The 19,216-nt window shown below is 39.0% G+C and overlaps 1 protein-coding gene across 2 annotated transcripts in view; it reads left to right on the plus strand.

Moving 5' to 3' along the window:
• The window catches only part of EDIL3 (EGF like repeats and discoidin domains 3), a 239,395-nt gene that overhangs the window by 48,572 nt on the left and 171,607 nt on the right, over positions 1 to 19,216 (plus strand). For both annotated transcript variants that reach the window (XM_030968997.1, XM_030968998.1), the window contains exon 2: positions 18,012 to 18,140. In XM_030968997.1, coding sequence (XP_030824857.1) covers positions 18,012 to 18,140 — 129 coding nt within the window. The remainder of the gene's footprint in view (positions 1 to 18,011; positions 18,141 to 19,216) is intronic.

Below are 19,216 nucleotides of genomic sequence, written 5' to 3' on the forward strand. Positions count from 1 at the left end.
TGGTGGCTTATTTGCAATAAATATGTGCTTTCTACACTGCTGAATATCTCATTTTATCTGTAAGTCTGAAGAGAATGGGTTCAATGATTTCCCTCACACCACATTTATTCCTGTGTAAGTATCTTCTGATGACTTTGATGGGATTTTTAACTTTTATTTTAATATAGAACAAGTAAAAAATCTACATATGGGTGAATGTAGGCAGTGCATGTGTCTTTATGCACTCTGAAACAAACAAAAGTAAGGATTTGTATTGCACACAGAAAAGGAGTTCTTGAGTTTTTCATAATAGAATAAAAATCATATTTATAACTTAATTAAATCAAGCTTTTGGTTTGTAGGTGTGCAACCAAAGAATCACTAACCTGTCAGTGGCGCATCCCCATATTTTTGTTATTTTTTAAATCCCTTCAGCCCTGAAGTAGAAAGTAACCACAGACTTCAAAGTCTATCATGTATAATTAACACTTCCTGCATGTGGTGGTAATAAAGACAGTTTTCTTTTGCCATTTTAACATAAAAATGTGTCCCATGGGATTACATTACATTACATTACTGAAAGAAAGTCTCACAGCAGCATAGTTACTAAAAAACAAGTTTCAAGAGAGCCGTGCAAACTTTGTAGTCAGTTTTTAGCTTCATAAATAAGTAATAAAACACAAGCACTGGCATCTCAATGCATTTCATATTTAGAAAGTAAAATTATTATGATTTCATCCTTTTTTATCCTGCTAATCACAAAATTCCAGGAAAGCCCTGGAGGAGGAGATGTTATTTCTACACCTACTACTTTTTGCTGTGACAATGAGAGGTGGCAGCATTTTTTGCACTGTGAGGTGTTCCTTTGGTGGCTTGGTAGTCTGTTTTATTTTTATTTTTTCTTTTCACCTGATCCAGAAATTCTGCCTGTGGAAGGCCAGGCAGCAGCAGACACAGGATCAGCCACTGCTCTGCTGGTGTTTTCCCCAGGACAGTTTTTTGATGTCATTTATAATGTAAATTTGTGGAATATATCACTGCCTATTTACTACAAGGGGGCAGAGGACCGTACATTAAAGGTGGCCTGGAATTCTCTCTGAAAAGGGGGGAAAGGCCAGGAATTCAGAGCATAAAGCCTCTGTGGAAGTGCGAGCATTGTGAAAGAGGGTGGCCAGACAGCAGGCTTGGTGCTTGTTTCAAGCTGGAGTTTTCGCGTCAGGTTAGACACATAATGAACATTCCAAATCCACTCCACAATATTGCAGGGAGAGAGTGAGGTGTGTTGTTTCCAGGAGGCAGAATTCCTGCCTGTGCTTGTGGTTCCCAGCTGCACTGCAGGGAGCTAACAAGGAGAAGAGCAGGACACAGGGAGAAAGATGGGAAAATGGATGTGTTCCCTCTAAGCAGCTCCAGAGAGGAGAAAAGATGCTCTAAATTCAGTGATCCCATAAATTACCAACCCCATAGTATTTCTCACCAGTTTGTTAGTCACTATTTTTGGGTTTGTGAGCTGCAGTTCAGAAAGCAGTCCAACTTTAAATAAGCAAAAACATTTCAGGTGGGCAACCTGCTTTGTACCTGACAGGAGGGTGCAGCCAGGTGGGCGTCACAAGCAACCAGGGACAGGACAAGAGGGAAAAGACTCAGGCTGGCCCAGGGCAGGACAGCAGCAGGAATTTCTTCAGTGAAGGGCTTGTCAGGCATTGGAAGGAGCTGCCCAGGGAGTTTGGAGTGTCCATCCCTGGAGGTGTCCCAGGAAGGGCTGGAGGAGGCACTCAGAGCTCTGGGCTGGGGACAAGGTGGGCATCAGGCACAGCCTGGCCATCCAAGATCTTGGATGTTTTTTTCCAGCCTAAATGATTCAGTGAATCATGGACATCTAAAGGAGATCTTGACGCATCATGATAGCTTTGTTTGTTTGAAAATAAGAAGTGAGGGGAAGGAGGGAACTGAGAGGAGCAGTGTGACACAATTCCTGCGCCCAAACAGCTGGGAAACACACGAATTAACTAAACATCTTGAATGTCAAAATGATAATAAGCACCACATTTCTGAAGGATTACGAATCTCAGAACTACAATCAGCTAGTGTACATAGAAGTAGTTTGATTTGGGAGCATCTGTGAGCCTGGTTTCCATTCAATTTGATGTTCAGGACTGGGAGCACAAAACCTGCAAGATGCTCAGTGCAGGAGACTGCTTTGTCTTTCAAGTGCCTTTTTGATGTCCATGGAACAAATTGCACTTCAAGTCAGGTAAATGTCTGAAATGTTAGGATTATTGTGAGGCTTCTCATTCAGCAGTTCTAGAATTGGAATTCCGCATTTGGGAATCGCTTGTGTGGCCACTCTGCAGCTGACTTTCAAGGTATCTAAAGTTGTTAGAGTGGCCTTTCGCAAATGCTGAACTGCAGACCCTCTAAAAGCAATATCACAAACAGCATTCTTTAAATAATCATCTAAATTAATACATATTTTGATGGTGGGGTTTTTTATTGGGATTTTAAAAAATTTTCTGTGAATTCTTAGCAACTGACAAGATACCTCTTTTCCTGCTTGGATTCTGGCAGGGCAGTAATCCATATCAAAGTGCTCTGGCATGCAGGAGAAAAGAAACAGTAGACTGGATTTTAGATCTTTATTCTGACAGGGATTGTACTTTCCCTTTAACAAAAAAAAACCCAACAAACCCAAAACCAAACCAAACAAAAAAGACAAACAAAAATACACACACACACAAAAAAAGAAAACCAAACAAAAACAAAGCAAAAAAACCCCATGCAAACAAACAAACAAAACCAAAACCAACCAACCAACCAAAACAAAACTCAACAAAAGCCCCCAAACAAAAAACCAAAACAAACAAAAATTAAAAACAAAACAAAAAAAAAAACCAAAAAAAAACCCCAAAACCAAACCAAACCAAACCATACAAAAAAACAAAGAGAAAGAAAAAAACAACCAGAAAATAAGTCAAAAACGTCCCCAAAAAACAGCAAAAAGCATCCCCCCAAAAAAAATCACGAAGCAACCAAACAAAACAACACAAAACAACAAATCAAGATTTAAACAAATCCACTGAATTTCCTCATATTTCCACAGAACTATAATAAAAATCAGTCAACATCACTTTTCCAAGAGAAAATGAGACCATGCATGAGGGTTGATCTCCTTTCTTTATGGCTACTGAGATCTTTTGGGTTTGTTCTGCCCTGAGAAATGCTCTGCTCAGATTCTCTGCTGCAGTCTGCCTCTGAAAAGAAGAATGTTTGATAGTTTTTCTTCTGTTTTATGCTCACCTGCAACTTTGACCTACACAGCAACAGTGAGGTGCAGGCAGAAAACAAAACAAAACAAACACACACACACAAAAATACCCTAAACCCTCAAGCTAAGAGAAAACATCCAGGCTCTTGCCAAATTTGTTCAGAGAGGTAAAAACCACTTTCATTAGCAAAAGTGCTTAATATACTACTAGAATAGGAATGCAGGCATTGTCAGTCACCCATTATTAAAGCAGCAAGAACTGGAGAAAGAATAAAGCAATTATTGACAGTAATATCACAGAAAGGGGATTTTTTTATATCTGGAGAATCTGTGTCACTCACTTTTGGTTTTTGTTCTTTAAGGTTCATTACGTAGAGCCAGGCATACTCCAATCACAACCTCTACTGCTCAATTCTTGATTTTTTTCTTGGCAGAGCTGGATGAAATTACTTGTCTTTGGTATATCAGAAGTATATCAACTCTTGGGCAATATTTGAATATTTGATACAGACTGGTGGGCAATGTGGTTTAAAGACTAGGCAGTGGAATGATTAGATGAATCACTTATGAGGACTCAGTTATGGACCTCAAATAGTTTTTGTGGGATTTTTTGTAGTTTTGCAGGTTTTTTGTGGTTTTGGGGTTTTTTTTTGTTGTCAGGATTGGGTTTTTTTGCATTTGTTTGGGGTGATTTTCGATATGGCCAATAGCAGAGGTGTGTTTGCTGGTTCTACACACCCTTTTTATTAGTCTGTGTTTGGTTCTGTTTACTCAGATTAGAGCTGCAGCAGGAGCAAGGCTTTGTAAGAAATAAAAACCACAAAAAACCCCCCACCAAAACCAAACAGAAACAAAAAAATTATCCCCAATGCCTCCCAAAAAAATCTAAAACCATGACAAAACCCCCAAAAAACAAAAAAACAAAACAAAAACAACAAGCAAACAAACAAAAACCCCAAACCAACACACCCACCCCTCCAAAAAAAAGGTTAAAACCCACACAACAAACAAACAAACTAACAAACCAAAAACCCACACCGAAATCAATAATCTTTGGACCTGATTTATTAGAAAGTATCTGGTTTCTATGGGACCAGGTATCAGGTGGATTGATGAAGGAGTGGATGACTGTGAAGAGGTACTGATAATTTTCCAGTTAAAAATAGAAGCAATGCAAGACCCCAGGAAATAAAAGTTCGTGGAACATGCATCTCATGCTGCTGAATAAATTAGCATTTCCAAAAATGCTTACAAGTGCAATCTACAACCAGTGATTTTGAAGATAAATACAGAGGTCTCTAGCAGTGATAAATGCAATGCCTTTCATGGTTTTGTTTACTTTTAAGCACTTTGATCCCAGTTTTTAATCTATTTTCATGTTAATATGTTTTATCTGGGAAGACCCGTTGTCTTCGTTTCACTCCTGACAATGAAAGTTGCCAAATGTAGTTCATGTTTAAGTTTTATTTATTCATCTATAGCGAGTTTCAATAGAGCTGTAGTGGAGGGCAACAGTGCCTGGCTTTGATCTATAATGACTCAAGATGGTTTCTATTGTGATGCCTTGTAGATTGTTTTCAATAGTTGAGCTTTTCAGACAGTGTTGTCAGCCTTCCTTGGCAGCTGCTGAAAGGAAAATATTCATATCGCATTCTCTTCCTTTCAGTCACCTACCAGGGTAGGTGAATAAAGAAGAAACAGGTTGAAAAATGCAGAAATTGTTGTGTGAGCTGACTTTTCTTGAACTTTATGAAATATCCTGGTACTTCAAATGCAGCTTTCATAGCCGAAATAATTTTATTTCTGAATAACATAGGAGGAGAATCAGCAAATACCTTTGTCCAGCGTAATAAATGTCTGCTTCCTTTTGGGCTTTATTTTTGTACAACAAAAGCAGGGGATAAATGTTTTTTTATTGATTTCTCCAAATTGTCTTGCATACCTCTTGCATATTTGGTTTCAAGCAAGACTAGAAGGAGCCATTTACAGCAATTTCTGGGTTAGTAACCTGGCATTCTGAAACACCACTGAGACATAATTGATATGCCACTAGAATACACTAAAAGGCTCAAGTGTTTCTGGATGCTTCTTAAAAATAATAGCTTTAAACTGCATAGCAAGAAAGCTGTAGCAGGTAAGTAATGAGGGGAAAATCATAAAAAGGCTGTACACAAACGGAAAGACAAACACTACCAACCAAGGCTGAAATAAAAAATAAAAAAAATTTAAGAAACCCAAAAAAAAGTCTGGCTAAAAAGTAAAGAACTAATCAGAAACATATGCGAAATAGAAAATGTGGTTTAAACGTTGCTGGATTGAAAACGAGACAGGAAATTGGAGGAAAGGGTAGAAGGAATACTATGAGGACATTAAAGCCTAAGAAATTGTCTTAAAAAATTGTGGTTCAATTAATGGATAAAAACGACTCAAATAGTGCTGCTGTTGACAATATCGAGCTGGAGCAACACCATGGAGTTAATGGATTTAATTTGGGCAGGCAGCAGCGTGGGGCAGGTACCCTTTGGATTTAAATGGATTCTGCTGATCTCGTTAGAAGCTGTTGTGTAACAGCTCATGGCCCAGCACCAGCGCTCTGATCCAGCTCCCTGGAAGAGTTTTTTTGCTTCCAACTTTGCTCTGGAAGATTTATTGGTCCCTAATCCTGCAGGGGCGCCAAGTGTTGTGCAAATAGGGCTTTTATCATCCAGGATGTTCAGTCTTGTGCGCTCCTTGAATTTGAGGCAGCTCAACCTGGCACAGCAGTGGCTGTGTCCTGGTGCCAAACAGAACACCTTTTGGGGCAAAAAACTGAATTTAGGGCAAGGGTGATGTCCTCGCCCCATGGTGGTGACTAACTGTGGGTGTAACTGCCTCGTGGTCTGGGACAGCTCACTGGAAAATGAATATTCAGAGAGTTAGTTTGAGGTCAAGATATCAAAGCAAGGAAGTGGCAGCAATTAAAATGTTCGTAGGTCCCAGCAATACAGAGGAGTGCACAGACAATATTTTGATTTTGGGAAAGAGAGTGATCAGCACCTATTAAAAAAAAATATATATAAAAATATATAAATATATATATATAACTCTGTAGTGCTGTACTCCAATAAATGAAAAGTTCCACCGGCAAACACATAACTACAACATACAAAAAAAAAAAAACCAGGTGATTCCTGTAATGAGGGTCACAAATAGAGGGGGAAAAGGAATTCCCTAATGAGCCCCTGGGTTGTATTTATTGCCTTCGTTTGAGAAGAAATACGTTGAAATTCAGACTGGAATTTTATAACCTGTTTATCAGTCATTTTAATTGTGGTGTCTTTGTCAAGATCAGGCTGCAGCAACATATTTGTGCGCCCACAACAACTCTTTTATATGTTCTGTTGGTGAATAATGAGGCTTCTCTAATCACCTGGTTGTGCTGTGTTGTTTGTTGCTGGCATAAATTGCTGTACAGCAATGGCAAAAGATAAAAAATAACACTCATAAGCGTAGGTTGGGGGCTGAACTGGTGTGCATTTTGTGTTTTGGGTGAAGGGAGAAAGAAAACTGAATGAGTTAATTCTATTAACACATTTAAAAATAAGCTGAAGAACAGGAAGACGTAGGAGACTGGTGGTAATCACAGAAGTATATAAAGAGAACACACATATTCCACTGGTCTGGTGCTAATCCTATACAAATCCATGTAAAGACTTTGTTCTTAATCTGAAAAAAGCCCCACAGTCCTCTGCTGTGGCATCCCATGCTCACAGATGTGGAAAGTGAAAAAGGATCAGTAAGCACTGATGTACATTTACAACTTTATTTTTACCCATCAATCTGTAATCACCTTCCTCCCCTTTTTCCTGTACACTGGATGAATAAATGAATTAATTGTGTTATTTTTATTTTAATAGCCTAATTTTTTTTGTGAATATGTATTCATAATTGTCATTATCCTCACCTCTCTTTTAGTATTTTTCCCTCCCTTTGGGATTTTCTTTATGCTTAGTCCTATATTTTAAAAATATATTGTCTGTGTGCAGATACAGGACTGTTAAGCATCAAAGGGCAATTGCATGTCAAACATGAGATGATGTGGGCAACCTGTTCTAATTAAGAGGCTTTACATTGCATTGCACTGCTTTACAACCACACCACATCACCTGGATGCAGTTAATAAAGCAAAGCTGCAGGAAAAAAAAAAAACCACAAAAACAAACAAACCAAAAAATAGAGACCAGTTAGATAACCCTCCTTGTGATTTTTCACCACTGCTCAGTCAAAGTGGGAGGCCAAGTTTGTTTCCAGCTCTGCTGTGGCCTCTGGGATGTGTCTGGGTTGTTCAAGGGCAGGTTAATTACTTGGTCTTGTGAGTAGAAGCAGTTATCATGCACTTCATTCCTCCACATTTTGGTCATCTCGTGATGCCAGAGAACAAGCTGATTGCTTTAGGAATATTTATCTGTGTTCAGAAGCTCAAATAGAGTAGTTGTCTGCCTCAATAGTCCAGGATCTATATGTACTAATATTAAAATAACATTTAAGCTCCCTGTTATGATATAGTACAGTAAAAGCATCACATTCTTGGTCGCTCCAATTGTGAACATCTGTAATTTACTCTCTTTTCTGTCTGGCTTCTTCTTTTTTCATCCTTTCTCAATGACTGTTCCCAGTTCTTCATTTTCAAATGTTGCTCCATAGAAGTAGTGAGCATTTCCAAGCAGCTTTTTTAAGCTTGGTTTACAATGTACGGCAGGTAATAAAAGTAAATTAAAAACCACTGCCAAGAATACTGTTTGTTTGTGCAGTGTGGCCATACTGAGATGAGGTTTTGGCACATATAAACTGTTTCCTTACTTAATATTCTTGTAAACCACCGTGTGTCTGTAACAGTGCGAGGCAGCGCCTACAATGTGAGAGCAACAAATGAATTTATCACAGTCCAGTTTACACCTTGGCTAAATCTGTGTTTAGGTGCCCTCATGTCAAAGCTGCTGCTGCATGGATTCTGTGCCCTCAGAGGCTCACAGCTCTTGCAGTGCAGTGTCCGTGTGCTCCTCAGGACAGGAGGACAGGGAGCTCCTGGCACAGCTCCAGAGGAGGGAGGGGGACAGAGGAGATTCAGGGAAGGCTGACGGGGCTGGGGCTGCTCAGCCTGGAGAGGAGCCCCAGTGAGAGGGGCCTCAGCCCTGGCTGTGCCTGGGTGTCCTTGTCTGTCTGTCCCTGGGTGTCTTTGTGTGCCCCTGTCTGTCCCCATGTACCCCAGTCTGTCCCTGTCTCTCCTATCTGTCCCCATCTATCCCTCTCTGTCCCTGTCTGTCCCAGTTTGTCCCTGTGTCCCCCTGTCTGTCCCTGTCTGTCCCTGTGTGTCCCTGCGTCCCTGTCTGTCTGTCCTTGTCTGTCCCTGTGTGTCCCTGTCTGTCTGTCCCTCTCTGTCCCTGCATCCCTGTCTGTCTGTCCTTGTCTGTCCCTGTGCGTCCCTGTTTGCCTGTCCCTGCCTGTCCCTGTGTATACCTCTCCATCCCAGTCTTCCCTGTGTGTTCCTGTGTGTCCCTATCTGTCTGTCCTTGTCTGTCCCAGTCTGTCCCTGTGCCCCCCTGTCTGTCCCTATGTGTCCCTGAGTCTGTCCCTGTGTCCCTGTGTCCATCTCTGTTTGCAGAGGTCAGAGCAGGCCCAGGCCCTGCCCCAGGCCCAGCCATGGCCCCAGAGTCCTGGGCAGGGCTGAGTCCAGCCCTGTCTGTCTCTGTCCATCCCTGTGTGCCCCTGTGTCTGTCCCTGTTTCTCTGTCCCTGTTTTTGTCCCTGTCTGACTGTCCCAGTCTGTCTGTCCCTGTCCGTCTGTCCCTGTCTGTCTGTCCCTGTCTGTCTGTCCCTGTCCGTCCCTGTGTGCCCAGGCCCAGCCATGGCCCCCGAGCCCCGGGCAGGGCTGATCCCAGCCATTCCCCTCACAGGAGGCAGAGCCAGCCCTGGGCAGAGCCCAGAGGGGCTTTGGGGGCTCCTCCCTGGGAACATTCCAGAATTCCCTGGGCACGGTGCCCTGGGCTCTGGGCTGGCCCTGCTGGAGCACGGAGGTGGCGCCAGCTGAGCCACTGTGGGCCCTTCCGAGCTGGCCCATCCTGCGGTTCTTACCTGGTGGCTTTAGTTACAATTAACTAAATTAAGTTACAATTAACCTGGTAGATTCATTATTTAATAATTGTTCATTATTTAATTCAAGTTTTACATCATGTTTGAGAAAAGTCTAGGAAGAAACGTCGTTTCCAAGTATTTCCAAGAATATATACACGGGTCTTTCTAAGAGTAAAAGTTTCGGATTTCATTCTGTTTGTGAACAAGTTGGAACAAATGAGGTAAAAATTGCATCTGTCCTTTCCAGAGGCTCTTAGCAAAAATGACCCAGAGGATTTTCATCACTCATCCACAGAGCTTACATGGTACTGCCAGCTGCATTGTCCAAAACAAACAGAATCAGTTCTTTATTGCAGCTGATAGCTGTAATGCCCTTACTAATTCATATCCCCCACACAAGAGGCTCATCTCTGCAGTGCCTAATTGATATTCTGAATGTGATCAGTAACATCACCTTCCTGTAAAATCAGAAAGAAAATGATGAAAACTGGCACTTCTTTTGTAACTCTTTAGGTGATGTGTCTTTTTTGACAGTGGCAGGACTTCCTAAAAATCCATGTGACCAAAAAATGTGTGAAATGAATGCAGTAAGATTTGTTAACTGTAATGATGAAAAGTTAAAGAATATTTTGCTTTATTCTCTTTACGCATAGGATTTGGTGTAATAAAAGAGGGGATTGTGGATGCTGTCCATGTAGGAAAGCATGTTCAGTGCTGGCATGTGGGTTAAAAGGATCATCTGGAGTGCTGGTGGGTTTTGCAAGGGAATCCCTGGTTGCCTCCATATCCTACGCTCCTTTTACTCCTGCCTGCAGATGGATTTTTGTGGGGATGAGCTGGGCCCATCCCCAGAAAAGCTGAACTCAGGTGGATGTTCTGATTCTGAACCAGCACCCGGTCATTGGGGCACATTGGGATCACATGGAGGGAAGTGATTAAACCTGAAGGAAAGTCCACAATTATTATATATTGTAAATATGAAAACCATCATCACTTCAATACTGGCATCTCTTGTAAGAACGTATTGCCAAATAAGGTGTTAAGGAGTGGATGTCCAAAAATAGAAGTAACTAGAAATCAATGAATACTTTTCAAAGTGTAATGAGAATATGCTTAGAACTTCTATTCTACAGTATTTCATTTTGGTGCAGATAGAAGGGTATAATGAAGCATAATCAGAGTTTAAAAACTGTTAATGACGACTTTTTAATTGCTCAACTTTCAAATTTGGATTTGCTTAGGATGGGAAAAGATAAATTCACCAGTGCTGAGATTAAAGATTGCCTAGCAACCAGAGAATGAATACATCTAATGTAGGGAAAACAAAGGAAGAACAAACCACTTTCATTTCCTTATATATAAAGTAGGCATAAATATAAAAGTATGAATATAAATATACATGTGTATGCAGAAATATAGACATACACCCTAGTTCTTCCAAATTGCCAACCTGAAATGCTGTGGATCATAAAAAAAAAGAAATGGAAAGACAAGACCAAGATCTAAGATGTGAACTAAAATTGGGAATTCTCATTTAAAAGTGATAAATCCACAGTAAGTGTTTGGGTTTTGTTTTAAATTGTCCTCTTGTACTGATGAAATAAAGGTTGCAAGTGGAGAGAAAACAGTCAAGGCCAGTAAAAATATGTGCATCTGAAAAGTTTTAAGTCTGTAAGGACAAGAATGAAAGGAGATGTCACCTGTCTACAGAAGCTCATAATCACTTAGAACTGTTAATTTTGAAGGACTGTGCTAATGATTGAACCATGTGCATTCATTGTTCCTGTGTGGAAAATGGGATGGGTGAGAAATATTAATATTTTATTAACTGAGACATTTCAAGTGAACATAATGCTAGAAATCTCCTGGTCAGCTTTAAAAGTAAAGGACAAGGAAATGATGGAAATGATGACTGGAAAGGATAAGGCATTTCTGTCGCAACTTGGAATATCTTCTGAAAATTTTAATTGAACAAAACAAAGTAATGGAGAGACATTGTAGCCTAACTGCCCTGTGCAGAAAGTCTTAAGGTCTTATTTATTCCCTTTTCATAAACTTCTTTCACCTCATAAATGTGAACAGGTGCAGAAATGCAGATTGATTCACCTGAGTCTTATCAAGTGGCAAAAAAACTTGTGTGAACACAAAAATCCTCTGTGTGAACACAACTGAGGTGAGCAACAACCAGAACCAAAGCAAAGTGTGCAGGAATGCCTGGGTAATCTTTTGCCAGCTTTGTTGAGCATGCAGGCAGAAGAGATGAGGGAGGCTGTGTTGATGGGGACCAGGGTATTAAAGGCATTTTTCTTCCCTCTCCCTGGCTCTGCAGGAAGCATCACTGGCTGGGGTTGGGTGCTGGGGGTGGTGTCACCAGTGCTGTCAGCTGAGCAGGCAGGGGAATATCTCTCTTTTTTCCCTTTGATGAAACACTGTCTCAACTGATGGCAGCTTTCCTCAAATCTGCCCAGCAGCCTGTGCATGAAAGATTTCCCACAAGTTGTAAAAATATTCAGAGCCGTGTTAGGTAACCACGTTCCCCCCTTTAATCGTTTTTGATCCATTTTTTACTAATGAAGATGTGAAATTACAGGAATTGTTCATATTCTTTTTTTCCCTGCAGAGATTGTTGGCATAGAAATGAACTCTCTGTATCGTATGGAAAAGAGTTTACTTTTTAAGCTGTTTTCTGTTTCTACTTGTGTTTCATATTGTCAAACATCAGATGCTTGAAAGGTCTATAACACAGCAGGCTGAAGTGCAGTGACCTGCTGCTCTTTCACATTCAAATTAATAAAGTAGCTCATAGTGTAGGCCTTTAGAAAGGCAAGAGATTATGTTTTTTTAAGGCAGAAGGGGATTTATTATGATAGAAATTAATCTCTGCAGACATTACTTTAGGGCTTTATTCTAACTCTTGAAGTAGGGACACACTTTTACAATATTGTGCCATTAGATTAAATTCAAATCTTAAATCAGCTCTTCATCTTCACCCAGGATTAATGCTTCAGCCCAGTCCCAGAGTGGAATTCCAACAGTAATTCTCTGATTAGAATAATCTGATTTTCTTTTTGTAATGCCCTCTCAGGTTTTGAGAAATCAGCTGGTGCATCTCCTCAGATTACAAGGCCAGAAAAAGTTAAAATTAGAAAAAAATTTTTACACCTGGTTTTATGCAAGTTCATTGCATCTCTCAACAACTACAAGCTACAGATTAAGTGCATAGAATCTCTTGATCACAGAGACTTTCAGAAGCAACCACCATGATTTTCATGAGGCCTGTGATGAAATAATGATTTTTTTACTCTAATATTTACATTCCCCTGCAGTTTTCTGGTCCAGCAAGTGGACATTTAAAGTTGACATTATTGCTTGCTGCATTTTCTAAAACCATTTAGACACACTAGGAGTTTCTAGCTAAAGCTAAGAGTGCTTAATCTAGAAATTTAGCTGAATTTTCTACCTGCATAGTAAGCAAATCCTAGGAAAGAAGCAGCCTAGGAAAGAAGCAGAAGGAGGTAGATGAGCTATTGGTATCTAGAAACCTTATTTTTCAAATAATAAGGGAGACAATTTAATTATTCCAACTGTCTTTTTTACCTTAGGAGAAACAAATTAGCTGCCTCGCCATTAAATCTGAAGAAACAGCTTACAAATTTCTTAAAAAGAACTGCAGAGCTCATCTGTTTCTATGTTCACACTTTGCATCTCTGCACAGGTGTGTCTTCAACATGATTTATGGTTCTGCTTCAGCTGTGGAGAAATAGGTGTGAACTTGGGCACTGTGCAGATGATTCTGTAAGTCAGGAAACTATTAAAGCTCTTTTTCTGAAAATTGATTTTAACATGAGAATGCTACAAGTGGCAAGTACTTTCTCAGTCTTCTTCTGGAGCTCAGGTGCTCTTCTTAGCTTCAGAATTTGTGCTTATTTTTGCTATATCTATACCAGATCTCTCTAGACTGGCTGTTTCCTGGGCTGTTCATTTTTTGGTGCTGCCTGGAGATTTGTCTTTTGGAACAAGTTTTATTCTCGTGAAAGCGAATGGCCATTATTTTTATTTCTTTTAAAAGAACTTGTAAAATAAGCCATAGGTCCTGTAGCCACATAGGAAATTGAGTACAATTATGGCTGCTGTTTTAGACAGAAATGATGGCCCTCCTCTTCCCTTCAATGGTGGAACCAAAAGTTGACTTTTAAAGCAAACACTGTATAGAATACCAGGAAAGAGCATCGTGTCTCCCTAAAATTCTGTGTGTCTAACATCATAAGCTCATATGCCATTCTCTTTGCAGCTACAGCATCAGCACATTTACCTCAGTATCAGCTGCTGTGAATTTCACTGCCTCATTATATAATGTATACTCAATGTGTTCATATTTATATTTAATGCCCATTACATGAAAGAATAAAGAGGGTTGGATTTTTCCATGCACACTTGCTGTTTCACAGAATGTGCTCTATTTTTAAATTATAGAAGGAAACGTGGCCCAGACACCAGAATGGTTTTTATTCAATCACTTCTATCATTACAGTTTTGAAATGTGAATCCACGGGATTTTTTAAAGGCAGGTTTCTGTCTTTATCATCATATCATTGTCTCAAGCAGATGTCTCTCAGAGCAGCAGTTCTGCCAGAAATCCTAATAGTTATCATTCTAGGTGTTATAGTTGAGGGAAATTGTCTCCATTTCAGGCTAATGATGTTGTGCATGGGGACTGGAATGCTTCTCTCAGGTCTAATTCAGGATACCTTAGCTTTTGGCAGGTATTTCTGCCCCAGAAACCGTAACATTAAGTAGTGAATACCTTTAAGTAGAATTAAATAATTCTTTTTCATGTTTTTAATTTTTTTTCCACTGCAAATTAATTAGTGTATAATAAGGACATCTGGCTGGTCTCTCTGCTTTTAGGGTGAGTGCTTTATGAACGTGCAGGTGGCTGAGGGATGGAACTTCTCCCTCTGCCCATCTCCTTCAGCCTTCACGTCACAAAAGTTGTTTTCATAAACTGTGCATTTCTGCTCCTTGACAAGGATTGATGGGCTAACTGTTAACATCACAGAGTGCTGCATTATTTATACACACAAGGGCTGGGCTCCTTCTTTCAGGCTGTCCTCTGCTGTCAAGCAAAGAATTAAACTCCTCATCAGGAATCACGCAATATTTAGTTTCTACGGGGTTTTATGGGAACAAAAATACGTTATATAAAAGTTTAAAGTTCAGCAAAGAGTGGGTGTACAACTTCTACCCAACTCCCCCCCACTACCTGCTTGTGGAAAGGAGTAATAGTGGTATATTCAGTATTTCATTGAAAAGTATGTGGCTTAAAAGTAGTTATGTGAACACAGTAGTTATGGAAAAGAGCATGATGGACTTGCAGAACAGTTTTTATCTGGGTGCTTTTAATGAAAAAGATCTAGGTTCATTGGTTGAGTTATTCATTATGTACAAAACCCATCATACTTATTACAGAAAAAATCCTAGGTATTATTAGAGAGCAAATATATCAGCATTTCATTTGAGTGTTGCTGTATAATTCTTCCTGAGTTTGGAGAATTAGGGGAGGTTCTTAATTAAAATTCTAATTTTGAGTTTGCATGGATCTCTTTGATTTTATTCTTTTTGTCATGCTATTTTAAAAATTGTTAACCAACCATAGTTGCCAAGCAGAGGATGGACAATTTGTTCAAGAACTTATTTGACTTCGAAATGTTATAAAGAAATGATATATGAGCAGAATAACAATAATAATAATTTTAAAAATCCCACACATTTAGGACCCTTTGATACTCAATGAAGTCTCAAAGATTTATGTACTGTCTTCAGACATTTTTACACTTGAGAGGTCATGTAAAGAAAAGCACAAGGTTAGTCAGACAGAGGAAAGACAAACATAAATGACTGCTTTTATTCGACATTGAATCTTGCTGGAATCCTTTCAGAATATCTTAATAAAAGTGCAACAGTAATTAATCTTTAGATTTTTTTTCAAATAATTGAATTTCTCCTGGAGTGTTTGTTTAATTTGCAGAAGTTTGTCAAATTACACAGTCTGTTACACAAACAGCATCTTGCCAATCACAATGGAAAGCCATCAGCAACAGAGCAGACTCCTGCAATATTTATTGTAAATTATATATTTCGTTTCTTGGGTTTATTTTACTCTTCCATTCACAAAATCTCTCAGGTTAAATTGTAAAACCAGTCTTGTGTTAGAAGCTGTGTCACATTTTAATGGTAACAAATCCCTTAATCAGTTATGGTAAGACAAAATGCACCCATATCATCTTTTCTTACTAATAACAGAGCCTTCAAAATCAAATTCTGTTCATCAAACCCAGTGGAATGTATAACAAATTAGATTTCAATATTTCAGTATGAACGTCCTCTCAAGAGGCACAAAATGGAAATTGAGGAAGATTTTGTTGATTCAGAGGTGATATTTATTTTGTTCAGCACCATTTCACAGACAATAAAATATAAATAACGGAGATAACATTTTACATTATTTTTGACAATTTAAGTTTGAACATTTGCACAGCCTGGTACCTCCTCTTAAGTAAAATTGTGCAGCTTCTCATTTCTCTGACTGCATCATATTTGATTTTGTACTATGATATTATTTAACCATTGTTCTTTACCGAAAGACTTTTCCTCTTTAATCCTCGTTAATTTTATGTGAATGAGACAGGATAAGCTGTTTTTTGCTTGGCTTTCTCATTGTTTGTTTTTGGTTTCATTTGGGTTTTGTTTTTTGTTGCAGTTTTTGTTGGTTGTTTTTTGTTTGCTTTATTTTGTTTGGTTTTTTTGTGGTGATTTGGGGTTTTTTTGTCTTGTTTTTTTAGGGGTTTTTGGTGTTTTTTTCTTTTTTGTTGTTGTTGTTGTAACTTTTAGTTACCTATGCTTGCTTTCTTTTGTTTTTTGTTTTTTGGGGTTTTTTTAACCCATTCTCTTTAGATGTGTTCTTTATTCATTTTATTTCTGATATTTCTGTGGTAGAATGACATTACAAACATTACACCAGTGACTGACAGGCCAATGTGGTGGGTCAAAAGAGCAATTAGTGCAGTGATTTCCTGAACATGGAAATAAATGGCTGTTAACGGAGGAGAACATCTGCTTTATTAGTCCCAAGCTGCAGGTCAGGTCACTTTGTTTCAGGCTGAAAAAGCCAACACGAATTTTCAGGCAAATTAAAACCACGCAGTTGACTGTCCACACTTTGGTCATTTCAGGAGATTTCAGTTTGTGGAAATATAATGTAACATTTTGTGGGAATTCTGTCATTCAATATGGAATTTACAAATTCCATATTTTTTTGCCTTTTACGCCAATGGCATTATTGAAATCAGAATGACACCAAATCAGGAAATATGTAGCAAAAATATCCTCTCTCATTTTAATCAGAATATCCATGCGGATTTGCATACTAAGTGTTCCTGCTCCAGATGCTATTTAGTTTATTAATTTAATTAGAGGTATGGGAATACAGTTGTGAGAGAATTCATTTAATAGTAGCTGTTCTTTCACAACCAATTGCCTAATCCCCATAAAGTAATAAACAAGCATCCTTTGCTACCCCAATAATGCAACAAAAGCAGAAAATGAGAAGTCTTGGCTTATTTAAATTCAGATAGAAAATATCATTTACTGTTCTCAAAAATAGCTTTGCTTCTCCATCAGCTGGACAGTCTTTAAGACAAAACAATATCAAGTGCATGACAGCTCTCTGTGTCATGAAGGCACCCTAAAGCTGACAAAAAATTTAAAAAAACTACAAATAACCCAGAAAACTACTGCATAACTCCAGTTTTTCTATGCAACTGATGCACAGAATTCATAAAGGCATTTTCGTACATCAGCTACATTTCTTAAAGAATGTTTAGATGCAAATTCTCACACCAAGGATTAATCTGAAATCCATGTGCAAGAAAAGTGTTGAAATCCCGAACTGAGTTTGCCAACAAAGTAATCCAAAACATGCTGTAATTGCTGACATTGTATTGCTGACATAAGCCAAAATAATTTCCGTCAATCTCTTGAATTACATGGAAAAAAACCTGGCAATTTTCAATTAAAAAGCCCCACAGAAAATAATGTCCTTTTTCTCTAATAATTGTCTACCTGTAGATCATTCTTTCAGATGCATTTAGTGCACAATATACTATTATTTTTAAATGCTATGCTGAGCCATAGAGAGCACAAACCTGCCTTAAAAGATGGAGATTAAGATAGATAAAAATATATGTAAATATAAGAGAAACTATCTGGGAAAAATTACTAAATTAAAGTTGGCCAAGGCCTTGGAGGTGTTCTTTAGGGTTGCTTCATTTCTCCCAATGGTGGCAGAATGAAATCTGTAGATATCCTGTGTCTTCAGGTTAGAAAAAATAAATAAATTACCATTTGCTATTGTCTTTTGCAAATGGACTGAGTTTAAGACAACCACATTTTATGGGATGGAAGATTAGGGATAGATGATTACTTGGAGTTGTGCTGTTAAATAAATACAAAACTGAATCAGCCAAAAGTCATTTCAAAGGACATAAGAGTTCACCCTTTCTTTCTGTACTTATTTGCCAAAAATCTGACGTGTTTAGAGCCTGTGGGTAATTTTTAGTGGCTTTTCTACAAAAACTTTGTTTTCCCTGTGCCCACAGCGGATGTGTGCGACTCCAACCCCTGCCAGAACGGTGGCATCTGCCTGTCAGGGCTCAATGACAACTTCTACTCCTGCGAGTGTCCCCAGGGTTTCACAGATCCCAACTGCTCCAGCCTTGTGGAGGTTGGTAAGTGAAAATTAAATTAAATTGCTGAAATGGCTCCAGAGTCCTGTGAGCCTGCGCCTGCTCGAGCAGTGATCCCGTCCATGGCGTTTTGTGTGGTGGTGGCGATGCCTTGTTGGGGCTAACTTAGTACAGAGGCCAGAATAAATAAAAATAAAAAGTATTTCTTTTTATTGAAGGGCCTTCAGGTACATTTTGGGCAGGCAAAGCCCATCCAGGGGTTATATCCAAAAATGAACTCACAGGTCTTTACACTTTTATAAGTTTGGTCTCCATTTGCATATTGGGGGGTGAATCTAATAATTCCAGCTTCAGGTAATGAAGTAATTTACCTAAATTTGCCCACCCAACTCACTTTTGTTTAATTTCTGGGCCCTGAGGCAGTGAGGTGTCCTTGGTTGCCAGGCCTGGAGAGGAATTGTTGTGTCTGCCCAAAATGGGACAGCAGCAGCTGACACTGAATGTGGAGTTTGGAGTGATACACTACACAACTGCAGGATCACAAATGTATGAACAATATAAAAGCTAAAATCCCAAGGCATCAGTGGGGTCCTTATGTTGAACATTATTGGGGTTTTAATCTTATATCTGTGTCATAGGCATCTCTATAATAATTAACAGTTGAAAGTTATGTAATTAACTTGAAATGGCATCTGCAGAACATAATTACTCTGAAAAGTCCAGTGGTCAACAAAAAACTCCATATTGGACTTCAACATCACCAACATTTTTCAAAGATCAATTCTAGATAATTCTAGATAATTCTGTGATAATTCTATGTACCCTTCTTCAACAAGCATCTTTCAAATCTTCATTTCTGATAGTTTTATGCCAATGTCCAGAGTAAAGACTGATTTCTTATGCAAATGAAGAGACAGGATCAGCATAGGAGAAAACCAGAATAACACATAGCGGTCACTTGTTTGAATTTCAAAATAATTTTCCATTTGGAGGCTCTAATTAACCATTAGATGGGTGCATAGAGCAAAAGCCAAATGTACTGAAATTTTGTGATGTGCACTTGACTCAAAGTAAACCTAAATTTGAGTGGTAGATCCAAAACATGCAGCAGGTCAGGG

The sequence above is a fragment of the Camarhynchus parvulus genome, chromosome Z (assembly GCF_901933205.1).
Source record: "Camarhynchus parvulus chromosome Z, STF_HiC, whole genome shotgun sequence".
In the NCBI taxonomy this organism is placed as follows: Eukaryota; Metazoa; Chordata; class Aves; order Passeriformes; family Thraupidae; genus Camarhynchus; species Camarhynchus parvulus.